The sequence below is a fragment of the Rattus norvegicus genome, chromosome 2 (genome assembly GCF_021556685.1).
Source record: "Rattus norvegicus strain SHRSP/BbbUtx chromosome 2, alternate assembly SHRSP_T2T, whole genome shotgun sequence".
NCBI lineage: Eukaryota > Metazoa > Chordata > Mammalia > Rodentia > Muridae > Rattus > Rattus norvegicus.
Genome location: NC_141535.1, coordinates 199,326,012 through 199,347,360, shown reverse-complemented (window position 1 = coordinate 199,347,360; position 21,349 = coordinate 199,326,012). Strand labels below are relative to the sequence as shown.

The following is a 21,349-nucleotide window of genomic DNA, read 5'->3' as shown; positions in this document are numbered from 1 at the left end:
TTAGACATTTAAAGTACCATGTGATAGCAAGGAATTATCACTAAATGTTCCTTGACTCTAAATACTCTACCACGAAGATTTAAAATCTCAATCCTTCCTAACTCCCTACACACGGAGATAATACAATGTTGTGCAAAGTTCAATCAGGAATCCCAAAATTTGTTCGAAAACATTTCTACTATATCAAGTCTACAGTTTTCTGCAATGGCAGCATCTAGCGTTCCTTGTAACCTGCCATAATAGGGAACAGAAATGAAACCGTTTTCTTTCATGTCATTTAAGCATTTAATTGGAGTCACCAAGGAAAGTTTCAGATGAAGTCTCTTTTCCTTTCAACAGAAAATACGTATTAGGTACAGACTTGGAAACATGCCTACCCTCATATACCCTAAAGGTGGACATCTAAGGAATGGTTAGAAACATTCTTCTTAGATTCAAGAAGTGACCCTAACCAGGTGTGGGGGTGAAAACCTGGCATCCCAGTACTTTGGAAGCAGAGACAGGAAGATCAGGAATCCAAGGCATCCCTGGAAAGTTCAAGGCTAGCATGAGCTACATGAGACCCTGTCTCAAAACAACAAGAACTGTGGCAGTAGGAAGTTATACCTGAGTAAAGAGAAGGGCATCTTGCAAGGAAGCATTTTCTACCATGAGAACTGACCAAAGATAAAACAGATAATTCCACCAGGAACCTTCTCCTCACGCAAGGCATACAATGCCTTCAGAAGAAGCCCAGTATACAATTCCTTGAAAAGTAAAAATCTTCCATTGCAGGTGGCCTATTATATCCCAGTGGGCTGATAACTGAAAGTGTGCCCACCACCATCACATACATGAGACTTTTTCTATGTTGTCACTTCCAGTGCCATTCTCCCTAGATCAAGAGAGCAGGGGCGATAAGGGACTGCTTTACCGTCACATTATAAAACTGACATGAAAATAGTATCCATGGATGTGACGTGTATAATATGGAATTACTACATAAATTCCATTAGAGAGAACTTACCATGAATATTCCCAGGGCCTAGAATGTCCCCTGAGGATGCATGTGAGACTCAAAGTGCATGACAAACAATCAGAGATGCACAGGACACGCTGATATTTAGAAGTTGTTTCAAACACAACCTTCCAGTCTTTCTAGCCAGCCTAAACTTACCTACTACACTAAAAACACAAAGTCCCTCCTGTTTCCACAGTCAAGATTGGCAGTTTCCAAATGCACTTTTAATTGTGCTGTATGAATTAAGACCTCATGTTTATGAATAAATAAAAGTAGTTCTGTTTGGTTGAGACTTTACTGGTTTAATCTTGCTTAAGAGTGTCAAATATCTAATTTTTTTTTGAGCAAACCATATGCCAGGTTGACTCAGTACAACAACCAATTCCAAAGCCACTAATTGTTTGTGTTAGTCTCCAGACAAGCTGGAGACAGCACAGTCACCACAGGGAACTGGTCAACCTTTTCTGGTTGTGCTGTTTTTTCCATTATGGAAAGAAAATTAGCAGATCAAAGGCTCTGTTACAAAGGCTCAGGGAACCAATGCTAATTCAGCTTAATCACACTATTTGCATTTCATCTTAACCAGAATAATGCTTATTTGCTGATGGAATTTTTGATAGCAATCCTTCACTTTTCCCCTACCTATGACTTCTCCTTCCTTATAGCCAAGGCCAGAAAAATGTCAAGGAAGCACTCAAGGCAACCAGAGAAAGAGAAGTTGATCCCCACCAAGCAGCAGAAACTGAGCCAGAGTACTGTTTAATATTTACTAAACATTGGTCATGCATGAAGTATTTTCCCATGTTTCTGGACAAAGAAGGATACTAAGACTCACTCTATGACAGCTAAGATTATCCTGAGCATTGTCCTGACTTGTTTCTTCTATTGCTGCCAGTATAATTCCCCGTACTAATTTAACTGCCAAGTTTGAAAGGTTATAAACAATACATTGGATTCAGGGACATTGAACTGGCTTCAACAAGGGAGATTACTCTATAAGACTCAGCACCACCTAGGGGCAGCAAATCATGCCAGCCTGAATTCCACACCTGTAAACAAACTCTTCCTACTAAAGCTGGTCATGAAAGCCTTCAAAGTTTTATTTCTATTATAATTATGCACTCGCTGTGTGCAATTAGGTGCATGTATGACATCAGGGGAAAACTTGGGACTGGTTCTCTCCTCTTGCCATATAGGTCTAGGGGACCGATTTTAAAGTTGCTGGGCTTAGTACTAAACACCTTTACCAGTTGAACCATCTCACTGGCCCACAAAAGCCTTTGCAGGAAATAGAAATAAAGTATGAGGAATAGAGAAAATTGTTTTTAAGGAATATAATATATTACATATTATTTTCCATATATACACATATATATGGAAATACATATATATACATATATATGGAAATATATATATATATATATATGCTTAAGTTTTCTTTCTGTTGTTGTGACAAAGCACCCTGACTAACTTGGGAAGGAAGTGTTTATTGACTTACAATGCTAGATTATAGCTCATCAATTTAGGAAAGTAAAAGTAGGAACTCAAGCATCTAATCACATCAGCATCCAAGATTCAGTCAAGAGATGAGAGCAATGAACACATTGAACCTTGCTGTTTACTCCTCATTTAGGGTACAGCCTAGTGAACAGTGCTACCCACAGTGGACTAGATCTTCCTACATCAATCATCAAGACAATACAATTCCTTATACAGATGCTCAACTGATCTAGACAATTCTTCATTAAGAATCTTCATAGGTGATTCTAGGTTGTATAAAGTTGACAGTTTAAATGAACCAAAACATAAATACGGGCAGATAAAAATGAAGAAAGCAACAACTTTCCAAGCAAATGGTCAGAAGAAGCAAGCTGGAGTAGCCATTCTAATATCAAATAAAATCAATTTTCAACTAAAACTCATCAAAAAAGATAAGGAAGGACACTACATATTCATCAAAGGAAAAATCCACCAAGATGAACTCTCAATCCTAAATATCTATGCCCCAAATACAAGGGCACCTACATATGTAAAAGAAACCTTACTAAAGCTCAAAACACACATTGCACCTCACACAATAATAGTAGGATATTTCAACACCCCACTCTCATCAATGGACAGATCATGGAAACAGAAATTAAACAGAGATGTAGACAGACTAAGAGAAGTCATGAGCCAAATGGACCTAACGGATATTTATAGAACATTCTATCCTAAAGCAAAAGGATATACCTTCTTCTCAGCTCCTCATGGTACTTTCTCCAAAATTGACCATATAATTGGTCAAAAAACGGGCCTCAACAGGTACAGAAAGATAGAAATAATCCCATGCGTGCTATCGGACCACCACAGCCTAAAACTGGTCTTCAATAACAATCAAGGAAGAATGTCCACATATACTTGGAAATTGAACAATGCTCTACTCAATGATAACCTGGTCAAGGAAGAAATAAAGAAAGAAATTAAAAACTTTTTAGAATTTAATGAAAATGAAGGTACAACATACCCAAACTTATGGGACACAATGAAAGCTGTGCTAAGAGGAAAACTCACAGCGCTGAGTACCTGCAGAAAGAAACAGGAAAGAGCATATGTCAGCAGCTTGACAGCACACCTAAAAGATCTAGAACAAAAAGAAGCAAATACACCCAGGAGGAGTAGAAGGCAGGAAATAATCAAACTCAGAGCTGAAATCAACCAAGTAGAAACAAAAAGGACCATAGAAAGAATCAACAGAACCAAAAGTTGGTTCTTTGAGAAAATCAACAAGATAGATAAACCCTTAGCCAGACTAACGAGAGGACACAGAGAGTGCGTCCAAATTAACAAAATCAGAAATGAAAAGGGAGACATAACAACAGATTCAGAGGAAATTAAAAAATCATCAGATCTTACTACAAAAACCTATATTCAACAAAACTTGAAAATCTTCAGGAAATGGACAATTTCCTAGACAGATACCAAGTACCGAAGTTAAATCAGGAACAGATAAACCAGTTAAACAACCCCATAACTCCTAAGGAAATAGAAGCAGTCATTAAAGGTCTCCCAACCAAAAAGAGCCCAGGTCCAGACGGGTTTAGTGCAGAATTCTATCAAACCTTCATAGAAGACCTCATACCAATATTATCCAAACTATTCCACAAAATTGAAACAGATGGAGCACTACCGAATTCCTTCTACGAAGCCACAATTACTCTTATACCTAAACCACACAAAGACACAACAAAGAAAGAGAACTTCAGACCAATTTCCCTTATGAATATCGACGCAAAAATACTCAACAAAATTCTGGCAAACCGAATCCAAGAGCACATCAAAACAATCATCCACCATGATCAAGTAGGCTTCATCCCAGGCATGCAGGGGTGGTTTAATATACGGAAAACCATCAACGTGATCCATTATATAAACAAACTGAAAGAACAAAACCACATGATCATTTCATTAGATGCTGAGAAAGCATTTGACAAAATTCAACACCCCTTCATGATAAAAGTCCTGGAAAGAATAGGAATTCAAGGCCCATACCTGAACATAGTAAAAGCCATATACAGCAAACCAGTTGCTAACATTAAACTAAATGGAGAGAAACTTGAAGCAACCCCACTAAAATCAGGGACTAGACAAGGCTGCCCACTCTCTCCCTACTTATTCAATATAGTTCTTGAAGTTCTAGCCAGAGCAATCAGACAACAAAAGGATGTCAAGGGGATACAGATCGGAAAAGAAGAAGTCAAAATATCACTATTTGCAGATGATATGATAGTATATTTAAGTGATCCCAAAAGTTCCACCAGAGAACTACTAAAGCTGATAAACAACTTCAGCAAAGTGGCTGGGTATAAAATTAACTCAAATAAATCAGTTGCCTTCCTCTATACAAAAGAGAAACAAGCCGAGAAAGAAATTAGGGAAACGACACCCTTCATAATAGACCCAAATAATATAAAGTACCTCGGAGTGACTTTAACAAAGCAAGTAAAAGATCTGTACAATAAGAACTTCAAGACACTGAAGAAGGAAATTGAAGAAGACCTCAGAAGATGGAAAGATCTCCCATGCTCATGGATTGGCAGGATTAATATAGTAAAAATGGCCATTTTACCAAAAGCAATCTACAGATTCAATGCAATCCCCATCAAAATACCAATCCAATTCTTCAAAGAGTTAGACAGAACAATTTGCAAATTCATCTGGAATAACAAAAAACCCAGGATAGCTAAAGCTATCCTCAACAATGAAAGGACTTCAGGGGGAATCACTATCCCTGAACTCAAGCAGTATTACAGAGCAATAGTGATAAAAACTGCATGGTATTGGTACAGAGACAGACAGATAGACCAATGGAATAGAATTGAAGACCCAGAAATGAACCCACACACATATGGTCACTTGATTTTTGACAAAGGAGCCAAAACCATCCAATGGAAAAAAGATAGCATTTTCAGCAAATGGTGCTGGGTCAACTGGAGGTCAACATGTAGAAGAATGCAGATCGATCCATGCTTATCACCCTGTACAAAGCTTAAGTCCAAGTGGATCAAGGACCTCCACATCAAAGCAGACACACTCAAACTAATAGAAGAAAAACTAGGGAAGCATCTGGAACACATGGGCACTGGAAAAAATTTCCTGAACAAAACACCAATGGCTTACGCTCTAAGATCAAGAATTGACAAATGGGATCTCATAAAACTGCAAAGCTTCTGTAAGGCAAAGGACACTGTGGTTAGGACAAAACGGCAACCAACAGATTGGGAAAAGATCTTTACCAATCCTACAACAGATAGAGGCCTTATATCCAAAATATACAAAGAACTCAAGAAGTTAGACCACAGGGAAACAAATAACCCTATTAAAAAATGGGGCTCAGAGCTAAACAAAGAATTCACAGCTGAGGAATGCCAAATGGCTGAGAAACACCTAAAGAAATGTTCAACATCTTTAGTCATAAGGGAAATGCAAATCAAAACAACCCTGAGATTTCACCTCACACCAGTGAGAATGGCTAAGATCAAAAACTCAGGTGACAGCAGATGCTGGCGAGGATGTGGAGAAAGAGGAACACTCCTCCATTGTTGGTGGGATTGCAAACTGGTACAACCATTCTGGAAATCAGTCTGGAGGATCCTCAGAAAATTGGACATTGAACTGCCTGAGGATCCAGCTATACCTCTCTTGGGCATATACCCAAAAGATGCCCCAACATATAAAAAAGACACGTGCTCCACTATGTTCATTACAGCCTTATTTATAATAGCCAGAAGCTGGAAAGAACCCAGATGCCCTTCAACAGAGGAATGGATACAGAAAATGTGGTACATCTACACAATGGAATATTACTCAGCTATCAAAAACAACGACTTTATGAAATTCATAGGCAAATGGCTGGAACTGGAAAATATCATCCTGAGTGAGCTAACCCAAACACAGAAAGACATACATGGTATGCACTCACTGGTAAGTGGCTATTAGCCCAAATGCTTGAATTACCCTAAATGCCTAGAACAAATGAAACTCAAGACAGATGATCAAAATGTGAATGGTTCACTCCTTCTTTAAAAGGGGAACAAGAATACCCTTGGCAGGGAAGAGAGAGGCAAAGATTAAAACAGAGACTGAAGGAACACCCATTCAGAGTCTGCCCCACATGTGGCCCATGCATATACAGCCATCCAATTAGACAAGATGGATGAAGCAAAGAAGTGCAGACTGACAGGAGCCGGATGTAGATCGCTCCTGAGAGATATAGCCAGAATATAGCAAATACAGAGGCGAATGCCAGCAGCAAACCACTGAACTGAGAATAGGACCCCCATTGAAGGAATCAGAGAAAGAACTGGAAGAGCTTGAAGGGGCTCGAGACCCCATATGTACAACAATGCCAAGCAACCAGAGCTTCCAGGGACTAAGCCACTACCTAAAGACTATACATGGACTGACCCTGGACTCTGACCTCATAGGTAGCAATGAATATCCTAGTAAGAGCACCAGTGGAAGGGGAAGCCCTGGGTCCTGCTAAGAGTGAACCCCCAGTGAACTAGACTGTTGGGGTGAGGGGGACAATGGGGGGAGGGTTGGGAGGGGAACACCGATAAGAAAGGGGAGGGGGGAAGGGGATGTTTGCCCGGAAACTGGGAAAGGGAATAACACTCGAAATGTATATAAGAAATACTCAAGTTAATAATAAAAAAAAAACTGAAGAAAGCTTGTAAGTGAGTATTTTGGCCATTATATCAGTAAACCCAGCAGCTCCCATGAAGCTGCTGATAGAATTTAGATGTCCAGGAGAAACCAAAGGGTGTATCATCACAATAGAAATGTTACCCCTTCCACAACCTCCAAACACAGATTATTCAAAGAAGCTCATTCTCTAGCCAACGCTACTATACCAGTGTCCTCCGCACTTTTTGGTTTTCCTCAGTAAATTCCCTAGAGACCTTTTCGGGATAAACAACACACACAAGACCATTCAAGCTGGGAAGACAATGCTTCAAGAATACAAAGATCATCACCAGTTAAAAACTTCTCCAGTTGACCCATCTGGCTAGTGTGCAGATAAAAGCTCAGAGAGCTAATAAATCTAGTCTGGATTCTATGGGGCCTACCCTTATTCTCCTTTCCAAAAGCCCACAAACAAGACTTAATAAAACTGGTTAACTAAACAGGTACCCTTAGCTCTTTGTGCAGACGTTTATGCTATTCAATTGTACTGTAAAAATAATGCCAAACAGAGACAATTCACTTGGGTCTGTTTTTGCTCTGGTGGAGTAAAGAGCATTCTTGTGCTAAATCACTAATATTATATCAAACAAATGAATGACAAAATCACAAAGTTCTACAAAAGTTCAGCCACACTATTGATCCCTAGGAGTTGAGATCTTTGACTGCTGGCATGTGTGTACTGCATTCCCAAGGTTTAAACATGTGCTCTGAGACAAGAGTCAGTAAGTACAGTCTAGGAACTGAATCAGTACCCCCCAACCATTAAACTGGAATACATAGTCATTCACTTCTATATTCCCTGCCACTCCATTAGTACTTAATGTTAATAAAATCCAATCTCTGAAGAGACTTATGTCGCACATTTACTCTGTCTTCCCATAAAACTTTACTGTTTTCTGATCTAAAAGCTAAATTTGTTGCCCAAAGATATACCCATTCATATATTTGGGAAGATTCAAATAGCCCAGGCCCCCTGGTGAAAACAGTGATGAAGAAAGGAGGTGGGGCACAGGAGGAGGAAAAGACAACAGAGGAACCCTTGAATGGTCGTTCTATAGATAGATCTCACAGAGTTTCCTGTGGGTATAGGGAGGTAAATCCATCTAAGCAAAAGTAGAAAGGAAGTCAGTCTTTTACCTCCCCAGCTTTACAGTCTCCACCCCACTCTCATTCTCTCCCTCATGCTTACTTAATGAATGAATATTCTGGGGCAGCATTTCATCAGAAACTGGCCTTTGTGCTCTTTCTCTTTAGAGAATCCCTGTAGGATCCTGCCTGCCCCAGTCCACAGTCTAGAGATCTGAAATGGCGTCTACAGAAATGATACACGAATCTGCTACCATAAGCCTGGGTCTTTTATCAAGCAATAACAAAGAGCATCTTCTTTTGTGGTTTCTAGAACTTTTCTTGGAGGCAAGATGGCAGATGGCATGGCGTTAATACTCTAATCTCAGGATGGGTAGTGAAGTGGACTGTTTGAACCAACTCGTGGCTCCCCAAAAGGGAGGAGGTGAGGAGAACTGGCCACCTCAGAGAGCAGAGAGAGTGGTCACACTATAGGCACTGGTGGGGGTGTTTAAGGACCGTGCAGAACAATGGAAAGGATGGGGGCAGGACATGAGTCGTCTCCCCAGTGACACTGTCAGCACATAAAATGTAAACTATGTGGACTACATGCGAATAACAGAGAAGAAAAAAGGCCTTACTTCTGAAAAAGGTGAATGCCAAAGGAATCAGAATCGTGGCGGCAGAGTCAAATATTAGGAAGCCATGGGCTCTGAGCCTCCCAGCTCTAGAATACAATTTGGGTGAAGTTCTGTTTAAATCTTCCAGGGATAAGGAGGCTGCACGCAGCATAAGCTGCAAATTATTTCTGCAGTTTTTAGCTCATGTGAGGATGAGATCAATTCTACTTAAAAGACAGGCGGGATAATGTGAAAATTATCCATCCTGCTTTGCTGCATACATCTACTCAGACTGCCACAGAGGAGCCTATCTAATATCAGGTTCCCCGTGCATAAAAACGCCTTAGAAAAAATGCAGTGCCATATTTAAAAGCTAATAATGACACAAGACAGAATGACATCAACTTTGCAAGTTACAAAAATAAATTAATGCAGCCCAATGAGGAAACAACAGTAGGTACCTTCTTACCACACTAAAGAAGTCTCTTTATCCATGGGCCGGTGAGCATTCTGCAACCTATCAAGTCTTTGTTTCTTGCTTTTATTAATTGTCATAAAGTTCCAAAAGTAAAATTTAAATTTCCATAGAAATATAATTACTTATTATGTGCTAGATGATGTGCTAAGAGAGAACATAAATGTGAATTGCACTAACATGAGATCCCTGCATGCCCGCATGATGTTGGGAGTCCAATTGAGGAAGCAGCCATAAGGAGACAGATAGAAAGATCCAAGGCCCCAGGCAGGTCTGCCTTGGAACTATAAATGTACAAATTCAGCAGCCAAAGCAATACGAAAGTAATTTCCCTTTCGGCATTTCAAAGAACACAAAAGTGTGAATAATTCGGAGTTCACAGACATGCTTCTCCTGAGACCCTTCCCAAACCTCTTAGATCCATAACTAACTCAAGAGCATTGTTCAGATCACTAAGCCTTCCTTTCTATCTCCAGTCACACGAGGCGGTCTCTGTCTACCTCTAACAGCTCTAACCGTGTTACTCAATGAGGTATCTAGCTTAATAAGCAAGAAGGAATCCACCCCCCCCCTTTTTATGGAACACTAGGTTCTTTACTTTGCTGAATACGTCTAGTGTCACAGGAGAAACTGGACAATATGAAAAGCCATTGAGCAAACACAGACAGACATCCCTCTGGCTCCTTCTTCCCCAGGTTCAGAAGGCCTTGAGCTCTTCCCGAGTTTCGCGGAGGGGAGTGGCTTCTCAACTGAGGGGGCTCTCTAGGTAGGCGGTTCCTGCACAAGGCTTTCCTGTGACTGGGTCGATAACTCGGCCCACTTTGAAGATGATCTTCGCCAGTTCGTGTTTCACGAGCTTTGATCGTGGGGCGGGTAAAGCTCTGAGGAGCACGACGTTCCCGACGCTGCACTGCTGAAGGGCATTGTGAGCAAAGTAGGTTTTCCGCTTATTAAAGTACTTTGGTAAGTAGGGATCCAAAACAAGTCTGGTCGCTCCTACTTTAGCAGTTTTTACCATTGCTGTACCAATCACCTTCCCCACAACCCATTTGGCGTGGACGGATGAACGGATTACTGACATCATGTGTCTGTGAGTGCCTCCAAAAATCTACCACTCGGACCAAGGCCCGGAATCCTTCCCCTTTAGGAGAATAAAATATAAGCTGTACGGAGGCGAGAAGTAATGGATCCTCGTTGACAGAGGGGTGGTCGCTGAATGGAGAGAAAGTTGCACACAATGCATGTGAAGATTCCTTGTCCAAGAAAATACTCTACACTGTGAGGGGACACTGGGAGATGGAATCATTCATTTGGTATAGCGGTCAGTAGTAACACAAAGTAACACTAACAATAAGACCCAGGGCATCTAGAACCAGCTATGGAACAATGACAAAGACTTCCGGGCGGGTACTCTCTCATACATGAGAGTGTGAGGACCATGCATCCTCTAGGGATTGAAATGCACTATATAACTAAACACACTATATAACTAGAGCAAAATTGGCATGGGAGACAATGATGAGAGTTGTGGCTGGAAGAGAAAGGTGAAATAAAACGGCACAGCTTTTCTTTGGTCCTGGTTAAAAAAAATTAAAGTCATTATCTTACCAATCGCAATCAACAATCTGCAAAGATTAAATGATGGTCAGTATAAGACCAGATGGCCTGGATGCTCGGTGAGAATGGACAGGTTGGGAAGGTGAGAAGAAAGAAGCAGAAGCAGAAGCAGAAGCAGAAGCAGGAGGCTTAAACTAAGGTATGTGGCGAAGGAGAGTACAGGCAAGCAGTCAGCTATCATCTGCAGAGGATGCTGCAGGGTACTGGTCAGAGGTGGAAGGAGAGGACCGGGTGATGCCATTCTTGGCTTCTATCTTTTGATGCCTGAGCAAATGATATTAGAGATAGAGATGACTTGGGTCAAAACATCAAGGGCTCACTATTGAAGTTTAATCTCCTATACATTAACTGAACACAACAATATTTAGAAATATATATTCACACATATATACATATATACAGTGTGTGTGTGTGTGTGTGTGTGTGTGTGTGTGTGTTTGATTTCAATCTCAATAATTCCATCATTGTTTTGTGCCCAAGGCTTCGAATAAGGTCCAGCAACAAGGAAGTATTCAATAAAAAATTAGAGAATGGACCCAACTTTATAGTGTAATTATCTCTTTGTATTCCGCATATCTGAGCAATACTTCAGATCAAAACAAATTATACTTGATGAAATATAATTTTGAGTTCAAAATGTGAGAGAGCACACATTTATACAATCTATATAGAAACTAAATTTCAAGGAAATGTTCTTCCCCGGTAGAGTGTGAGTTTGAAGGAAATGCTATTTTATTTGACCTTTGATTATTTAAATTTTTCTTTTTAATTCTCTGGCATGCTTGCTCTTTTTTTTGTGTGTGTGTGACTTCAGCTCCTTTGGGAGAGAGAGGGTGAATAAATTAAGAGGCCAAACTGGATCTCATGTTAAATGGACTTTGGGCATGTGGACCTTCATGGCCACATCTTCACCCCCACCCCTTCCTGCCGTATCTACTTCTCTTCCTGCCTTTATTTTCTTTCTTTCTCTTTCCTGCTCTTCCTTTAAAAAGCTTTGAGCCTAGGCATGTAACACACACCTATAGATCTGCAATCCCAACACTTGGTAGCTTGGAGGTAACAGAATCAGGAGTTCAATTTCAACCTCAGCTATTAATGAGATCCAAGTCAACCAGAGCCTATGAGACTCTAAATCACCATTGGAACTTTGTTGTTCTTTGATTCCATTTATTTTATATTTAACACAGTTTGGACTTATTTCTGCAATACACACACACACACACACACACACACACACACACACCAAGGATCTGTGTGTATTTTTCACAATAAAAACATGCAAAAGAAAGCAATTGAAAAATGATCTATTTTAGATAAGAAGATCTGAATACAGTTCACTACTTAACACCCTTATGGTTAAGGAGAACCCTGTGCACTGAGATATCGAACTCTGTAGTAAGGACAGAGTAGCAGCACTGTTCAACATCACAGGCATGATCCTGTGATCACTGGTTTCCTAGCTACTCAGAGAATCGATAGGAACAGAGTAAGTACACGGGGTTTGAGAAAACAGCGAAGCCCTCCTAACAAAAAGTTGAACGCAGCTGGCTCTAGGCACTCGCATTCACATCAAACCCAGCCAAACTGAATACAATACTTGTCTTCCTATTTCTCAGATGACCAAATGGCATTATAAGAGACAACTGGCAACAAAAATCATTTTGGGGATAAAGGAAAGCAAGCCATGTGTCCCAACCAGTCAGCCTCTAAAGCATGCCAATGGATGCTTAGATAAGGCTCCAACACTTCAGCGGTTAAGCATCATTTAGCTCTATAAAGTCTTCTACAACCTCAACAACAACCAGGACTACTACCTACCCCGTTTAGTAAGGAAAAAGAGAGAAAACTCCTTTCTCCTTCCCCATCCAAGTGGGTCACTGCCACCTCTCTCTTTCTCCATTCAGCTCTATCTAAGGAGGTTGCCAAGTTCTAATGGGTTTCACTGCAGATTCTAAATGCTGGAAGTGGTGACGGCCAGCCAAGGTCAGAGGACGTGCTGTGGAGCAAGGGTTGGGTGTGCTTAGGAAAGACAGCTTAGGCTGAGATCCAGGTCACTACTGGGAGATGGCTTGTGTCCTGAGATCCAGGTCACTACTGGGAGATGGCTTGTGTCCTGAGATCCAGGTCACCGCTGGGAGATGGCTTGTGTCCTGTACGTCCTCATTGTTTACAGGTGTCCATGCACTCTCTGCCCTTTCCTCTAATGTACCAAATTAAGAACAGGCTCAAACTGCACTAAAGGGTATCTGCAAATATTTTAAACAAAAACAGTCTGAACCTCCTATAGACAGATATGTAAGATATCCAATCATCTTCTGTAATGAACCAGCAATTCATCCATCTTAAAACTGTCAATTCCACTGATCAACCACCATCATCCTCTTCAATGCTCCTTTAAGGCACAGTCCAGAGACTCCCAGAAAGATAAGACCCAGGCTAAAGCTAAAGACACCGGGAAGGGCTGCCCAGCGTGGGTACAGAAGTCTTGCTGCATTTTCAACGTGGTTACAACACCACATGCTTCTTGGATTTCTTTGTTTCCCATGACTTAGAAAAGCAGAACGATTAGAAACAATGAACAAAACAGAATAATAAATCTGACCCTTGGGCAAAATCTTAAGCATCAAAATTTACCTAGGTTCTTCTTCTTCATGAAGAACAAGGTAAGACCTGTCTTAGAAAGCTAATAGCGTGGTTTCCAGGCTTTCCTGGTATAGCTAGCTTCAAAAGGAAAGGGGGATGTTAAGAAAATAGATAGGCTGATATCTTAGCTAAGTTCTGCTTTTTACTTTGCCCTGCATGTTTTAACTTTTGCTTGCAGAACCCCTCAGGGTTCAACTCTTGTGTAAATTTGTAGAAAAGCATGCCTACCTTCTACCCCTTTAAATAAGCAGTCATCTAAACTTCAAAATACAAACATGGCTCTTACTTGGGCTTCACTGTATTGCTGGGGTGCTTCAAAACTATTCATAGATGTAGAGTGTCTGGCCCCCTGAAGGTATGGGTGCAGAGGAGCAACTCGGTTCTCTCCATACCCTGTGTACCCTGCAAGAAGTGTTAGCTGCCTGCCTCTAAAAGGCCACTTGCCTTCCTCCCTTCACAGTGAGAGAACCTTGATTCAAACCCATGTGAATTAGGGATGATAATCTCAGCCTCCCTTGTCATGTATAGTTAGATGTCCAAGTTCTGCCTTGATTTAAGAAAAATATGTGTTGTTGAAGGTTCCTCAAAAGAGAGGGGTTGCCCCTCTTCCATCTCCCAGGTAGATTTTATAGCTGGAATTCCAGTAGTCATTTTATACTTTAACCAACACTGAAGACAGAAGCCAAATGCTGAGGTCAGTAGAAGAGAGCACAAGGCTGAAAGGGAGGTAGGTGGCTCAGACAGCCACCTCTTGAACAGCCTCTGCCTAGCACAGCTTCTTCTCTCGCATGCGAGCGGACAAGCATGCATCGCTTATCTCATATTAAAGATGAGCACTTTGAAAGTGTAACAAAATGGTCACTGATCCTAGGACCCTGCCTCCTCTGAGACCAGACACTTAGCTGCCCTTCCCTGGAGAAACTCCTTCACTCGAAAGATTCTACAGCCCAGAAAGACATCAAAAAATTCTAGTCTGATATCCTTCCCACAAGGCCAAAAGTCTGAGATCCATTCTGCCTCTGGATACATTTGCTATTCCCAGCATCATATGGCTCTGCCACCATGCAACCCAAGGTGTCTCACTGAGAGAGCACAAGGGTTATGAGGTTAACCATTCTGGATTACAGACTGGACCAACATCGCCCACTTAACATCCGTGCCCGATATAAATGCAACCTGTGATGCAGATCTCATGTCCAGGCAACCTTAAATACAACTGACCTTTTGTACCTAACTATTACAATCAATAACCAAGTATGAGGACTATACTGCTATATCAGAAACTGTTAGCTTTGTGCTCATAAGCATCTTAGGACCTTAAATATAAAATACTACTTCTAGCAGCGGTAACACTAAATACAACCTTTTGATCAACAAATATCATAAGCTTTACACTGCAGCATGTGGCTGGCGTTTCGCTGAGACAGTATTTGCGATTCAGATTAAACATCACTATCCCCATTTACAGATGCAGGAACTGAGGCTTCAGAAAATAAATGACTTATCGAAGACTATAGGCAACTACAGCTATGATGACAGCAGAACCCAGGCTTGTTTTATGCTTGATTTTTTTTTAAATCGATACAATCGTGTCTTTCAAGACACGAGTCTTGAGCCAGCAAGATAGCTCAAGATAGGTAAAAATGTTTCCCACCGAAGTTGATGTCCTGAGTTCCATCCCCAGGGCCCACATGGTAGAAGGGCAGAAATCTATCCCTGTGAGTTGCTCCCTTTCCTCCACAGACATGCTATGCTGTGCATGTGCACATGTGTGCACACGCACATGCCTGTGCACATGTAAGCATGCGCACACATACACATACACACACACAAATAAAAACTTCAAAAAACACCCTAATTCCATCTCAATTTTATATTAATACCAGCATTTCTTAAAGTCAAAACAAGCAATAAAAACTGGTCAGAACTGGTCGGGGTGTGGTAAGCAACACTAGAACCCAGTGAGACAAACCTCAGAAGTGTTCTGTTTAATTCCACCCTTTTTAATGGTTTCATTTCAGGGTGACCAGTGTGCGTCCACAAGAAGGGTCATGATGCACCTTCTTAATTTATAAACATCAAAACTACAAAGAAACGCCTAACAGTGTGTTCTCAGTGATTACAGCTCTGCGTGCTGTTTCTTCTGAACCAGGTCCGGGTATTTTCACCTCTTTGTTGAGCATCCTCTTTAATAAAAGGGAAGGGCATTGATAGAAACACAGCCCTGAAACATTCATTGCATATGCCTGAAACTCAGCAAGGATTCAAACAATAAGTGAGGTTAAAATCGAAGAAAGACATCAGCCTTTCTATTCGAAGCAAAGGATGTGCACTCGTGTGCATAGCTGTGGATTTTTTTTATAAATAAAAAATTTATAATTTATTTATTTTACAAATAAAAATGTTTAATTTAAGGGTATATATTAAAACCAGTAATTACAGGAAAAATTTATCCTTATAATTAAATTTCTCGAGGCATTAAAAGGTGAAGACTGAAAGTATTTCTAGGAGAAGCAAGTCAAAGAGAGGGTTTGAGCTCCCTCTTTCTTCCTTTTGAAGAAATTCACCAGCTTTCTTCTCGGAGACCAGATGACCAGCCCACAATCTGCCTTTGCATCCCTGCCCAGAGCCTCTGCGCACAGCACACCAGCAGCCACTAGCAGAGAAAAGCTCCATGACTCACCAGTGATTTAAATAGTAGACACAATGAACTCTCAAATGTAGGTCAGGGAGATGGCTCACTGGCACTTGCTGGCCAAGCATAACCACCCAAGTATGAATCCTCAGCACCCAAGGAAAAGCTGAGCAGAGGTGGCAGTCAGTCTTTAAACTCAGAGTTTGAGAGGCAGATACAGGGGATTCCGGAGGCAAGGTCTAGCTGGTTTAGCCCAATGAGTGAATTCTGGTCTGGATCCAACTGAGAGCCTCTGACTCCGTACAAAGGGCAAACACTAAAGGAGATAAAGCCTTTGACCTACACACACACACACACACACACACACACACACACACACACACACACACCACATTTAGGTAAGTGCACACCACATACACAATAAATAAATTTTATAAAGTAAAAATACTCACAAAGCCATTTCAAACTGTTCCAGCCATTTTTTCTTTAAATCTTTTGTTTTGCAATAAAATTCCAGCCCATTTTGTCCTTGGGTATGGATGAGGTAGAAGCCATAAGACCACTGTGAAAATGAATATTCTTCAAGTTAATGATTATCATTCGTTAAGAGCACATTTCCAAGTCCACTGGAGCACCATCATAAGCACGCACAGAAAACTTCATAGCTGTCCGCATTAACCCGGACGATTGTAGCCAACTTCACATTGAGAAGGAAGTCAGTTACCAACTTCATATTGATGAGAAAATCATTGTTACCGTATTGATCTGAGGAACTGGAAATGGTCAGATCGGTTCTGTCAGGACCCAATCATAGCTCACGGGAACCTGTACCAAATCAATCTCTGAAAACCCAATGCCTGACTCCAGATGTGCAGGTTCCGTACTCAAATATTCATCAACTGGAGATGAAAACCATATGAATTGCATCTGCACTAAACATGTACAGACTTGTTTGCCTTGTCGTGATTGCTAAATGATACAGAGTAACAGCTGCTTACAGGAATTCAAGTATTGTCTTAGGTTTTACAAACAGCCTAGAGATGCTCTAAGTGATGTCGAAAGACGTGCCTGGGTTAGATGCAAACAATGAGCCACTTTATATAAGGGCCCTGAGTATCTGCAGATCTAGGTGTCTGCAGTGGAGGGATGACTATTGAATATTCAAAGTTCTGCATAAATTACTGCTTGCCACCTTCCCAGAAGTCACCTTTTTATTCTCTTTATCCGTGGTAGGGTTGTTGGCGATCTTGTACTGCTGGAGATCTATTATTTCCTTCATCTCGTAGTTATCCCCTTTCCTTTTACAGACAATCACTGCCAGATCGAATAAGAAGATATGCCTGTGAAGGAGAGACAGTGCGGGTGACTGACAGCCAACGGTTTACGGGCATGTATCGTTTTCCCTGGCAAGACGAGACTGCACCAGCCAAGCGTACTCCTGCATTAAGGGTCACAGGCAGGGCTGCACGGTGAAAGCGATAAGGGATACAGGCCCACAGGAACATCACTGTCCTTCACCACCATGCAGAAGGAGAAATGGTGCCATTCCACCCCAGTTCCCCCCATTTTAACAAAAAGAAAGGGAAGGCTCATTAGAAAAGCAGTCCATACACTTTAGAGTCAATACTCACTGGGATAGCCATAAAGCTACTCATGAATAATTGCTCTCTTTTTATTTAAATGCTAGAGTCTCAGAAAAATACTCAGTCAGGACAGATCGCCTATAACCATAATAGTTATCAATCAAAAGCCTTGAGAACTGTTCACCCATTCCACAAACAGGACATAAAGTAAGTTCCTGGGGTCCCCACTCTCACCCTGGGTGAGCAGACCCACGCCGGGGGCAGAGGGTTGTATGTAAATTGCCAAACCTTACACTGATGATCTGGCAGATATAGATCACACCCGGGCTAACTTTAGAACCTGTGCCTTCACTCCTTGTGTTCAGTGTCACAATTTAATGGGTCACCTTAAGCGTAGCTTGGGTGTAAGAGAAACTGCAAGCCAGGAAGGTGATGGTTAAGTTTCTGTGCTAATTTTTTTTTTTATTAAAAGCAACATTAATTGGGGAAGGAAACGAAGCTTCTAACCTTATCATCCAACCCCAATAAACATGTGCTTTTTAAAACTCTCAGTGATTAACACACTTATTCTTAGCCAGTGATTGTGACAAGGACACATTCCTGGTGTTCAAACACTTTCCTCATCTTCAAAGTCAAACGTGTGGCTCCAGAGAGCTACCTGAGGAGTCAGGGTATCAAGGTGGAAACAAGGGCCAATGCTGCCCCCTGCTGGCAGACTTCTGCTTCTACAAAGAGTCCAGAAAATCCCCCACAAAAGCATCTGTCTGACAATCACCTGTTGTGACAAAGAATAAAAGGCCAAGGGTACTTAGGACATTCAAGGACTCTGCCTAAAGATCTCCCTAAATAAAAACATTATTAAGTAGTTCCCATTCCGCATTGCTTTCTAGGATGAATTCCATTATTTTCAGTTAATTTTCAATGAGCCTTTTTTAAAAAGGTGATCGTGGTTTTACAGCAATTGTCTGATGGCGTTTCATGACTGAGATGCATCTTATGTCCTAACATTTTTATCTAGCACCTAAAATCTTAGGCGAATCAACAGAGTGCAGGCTAGAAAGAGAAGTAATGTATGGAACATACGTTAAAGAAGGTAAGGGACCTGTGACTGGCCGCCCCCTGGCCTGCGCGCACTGCCACCCATCCTAGAATAGCTGTGATAGCAGCTACTACTGTGAGAGTGCACAGTGTGCCACGCACCTTTCTTGTTTCGTATGCTTGTCCAGTGTGGTTATTCGGATTTCACCGTCTCCCTGCGGTCGCCCAAAGAGCAAAACGGGCTGGTTCTAAAACACAGATACATATTAAAATAAACCTGAAGTGTGTGTGTCTAACCCTTTCACAATCACATAAAAACAGAAGTAAACATCAGGAAAGACATTTTCCAGGACAACCACCCTATTATATTAAAACTGGTTTCATTTTTATTTATTTTAACACATTTACTCTCAAATGCACAGGACTTGGATACAAGATATGATTTGAAAATCAACCCGTCCTCTGTAATTACAGCAGATATATTGTGGACACTACCTCTACATATAATCTATAATCTTAAAAGGGAAGTTACCAGAGCTAGATCTGACCTGAAAGCCTCACCCTCCTGAGGCCTGGCTTTTGTCTACCTCAAGGTACCATTCAAGCCTCGATAGGAGGGCAGCAACCAGTAGTCCTACCGAACTGTGATGCCTATGAACATCAATAACCAACCACACTAACCATGGGATACGTGAAGTAATGGTACAGGTAGTCAGTAACCAAGAGCTCTCTAAGAGGACTTAGGGCAGTCAACGAGAAAATCCACGCCTGAGACTGAAACCTATCCTGGTACCTGGGGCTAGTGAAGCCACAGATGTTGAAGGAGAACTGACAACGACTGCTTACTAAACCAGCCTAATCCCTAACTACCTTCAGGTAGATTCCTTATACTCACAGATCAGTGAGTGGACTTCTCACCCCTTACCCAGAAAACTGCTCTTTGCAGCGGAGACAAGACAGAAAGGCACAACCAATCAAAGCGTAGAACTGTGGAGCACAGTCCCAACTCATTGGTCTACAGCACAACTCTTGCCCCTTGGGCTCAGGAACCAGAAGAGATAGCAGGATGACAAAAGTCAGATGAACTGTGGGTTGTCTGTGGGATTGTGTCTCCTAAAATGCCAGAGAGGCTACACCTGTGGTGTTTCACCAGCATGTCTTTCTAAACACGAGCAGAACGAAGACAGACAGACCTGCCGGTGTGAAAGGGGAGAGCTCACAAGGCCCCAAGCCTAGACAAACAAACAAACAAACAAACAAAGGAACAAAGGAACAAAGGAACAAATAAAACACTGCAGGAAACTAAGAAATGCGGAGACTGGGAGAAATGGTCTTTTTTATAGGTTAAAAGCACATCAATAGGGGTTGGGGATTTGGCTCAGTGGTAGAGCACTTGCCTAGCAACCGAAAGGCCCTGGGTTCGGTCCCCAGCTCCAAAAAAAAGAAAAAAAGAAAAAAAGAAAAAAAAAGCACATCAATTAGTTATCGACTACCAACTATCCCTAAAAATATATACACATAAGTAACATTATATTGACTGAGCAAGGTGTATTTATACAACAATTAAAGAAAAAAAAAGGCCAGGAATTTTAAAGAGAACAGGATGGGGTTACTGGGAAGCATTTGGAGGGGAGAAAGGGAAGGGGGAAATGATGTAATTAAAGTTTAATCTCAAAAAATAAAAATATAATTTCAAAAGGGGAAATGACACAAGAAAATTATAGTGATTTCTAATCACAAGAAAATTACAGTGAGTGATATTTGTCGTGCATGCAGGGTGGAATGAGGCAGCCTCTGTGTTCATTGAACACACCACACACGGGGCATGAATGTTCACAGAAGCACGGAACTGCAAACACATAATTGTCCCAAAAGCAGAGTCTAGGAAGGGGAGATCATTTGAGCTAGGATTCAGGGGTGGCCTTTTTGAACTAAGAGTTCCAGGATGAAATTGTCTGATGTAACATTTAATGATATATTTCCACAAAGGCGGGAAAACAAAATAAACTATTAATGAATACTGACAGTATTTGTTAAGGAAAAGGGAATTGACTGAAGATTATCAATGACACCTACGGATTTCATTCTAATAAAAGATAAAAGATGTGATTTCTAGGCACGCACTCACGTATTAGCCACAATTGTTTCTTAAAAGTGCCAAGAACATTCAATGGAGAGAAATAAAATATACAAATAGTGCAGGGGAAGTTATACATCTACAAGAAAAAAGAATAAAATCGGACCTTATCTTTCTACTGTATCTAAGAATAACTACCTAGGGCAAAGATCTACACCTAAGAGCTGACACTATTAAGGTTTTACAAGAAAATGGAGAAGAAGCTTTTTTACAGAATTAAATTTAGCAATGAGCTCTCGGATGTGACACTGAAAGTGTAGACAAGAAAGGGAAGGTGGGTGAACTGGAACGTACAGCACCCCAACGCC

At 41.2% G+C, this 21,349-nt stretch overlaps 1 protein-coding gene and 1 pseudogene across 2 annotated transcripts in view; both read right to left on the bottom strand.

Moving 5' to 3' along the window:
• The window catches only part of Vav3 (vav guanine nucleotide exchange factor 3), a 335,600-nt gene that overhangs the window by 139,880 nt on the left and 174,371 nt on the right, over positions 1–21,349 (bottom strand). For both annotated transcript variants that reach the window (XR_015661543.1, NM_001191714.1), the window contains 3 exon segments: positions 19,067–19,152; positions 17,491–17,623; positions 16,736–16,845 (listed from right to left, as the gene is read on the bottom strand). Coding sequence is in view for 1 of the 2 variants with exons in the window: in NM_001191714.1 (NP_001178643.1) it covers positions 16,736–16,845; positions 17,491–17,623; positions 19,067–19,152 (329 nt within the window). In the remaining variant the exon portion in view is untranslated.
• On the bottom strand, positions 9,963–10,555 carry Mrps17-ps1 (mitochondrial ribosomal protein S17, pseudogene 1; annotated as a pseudogene).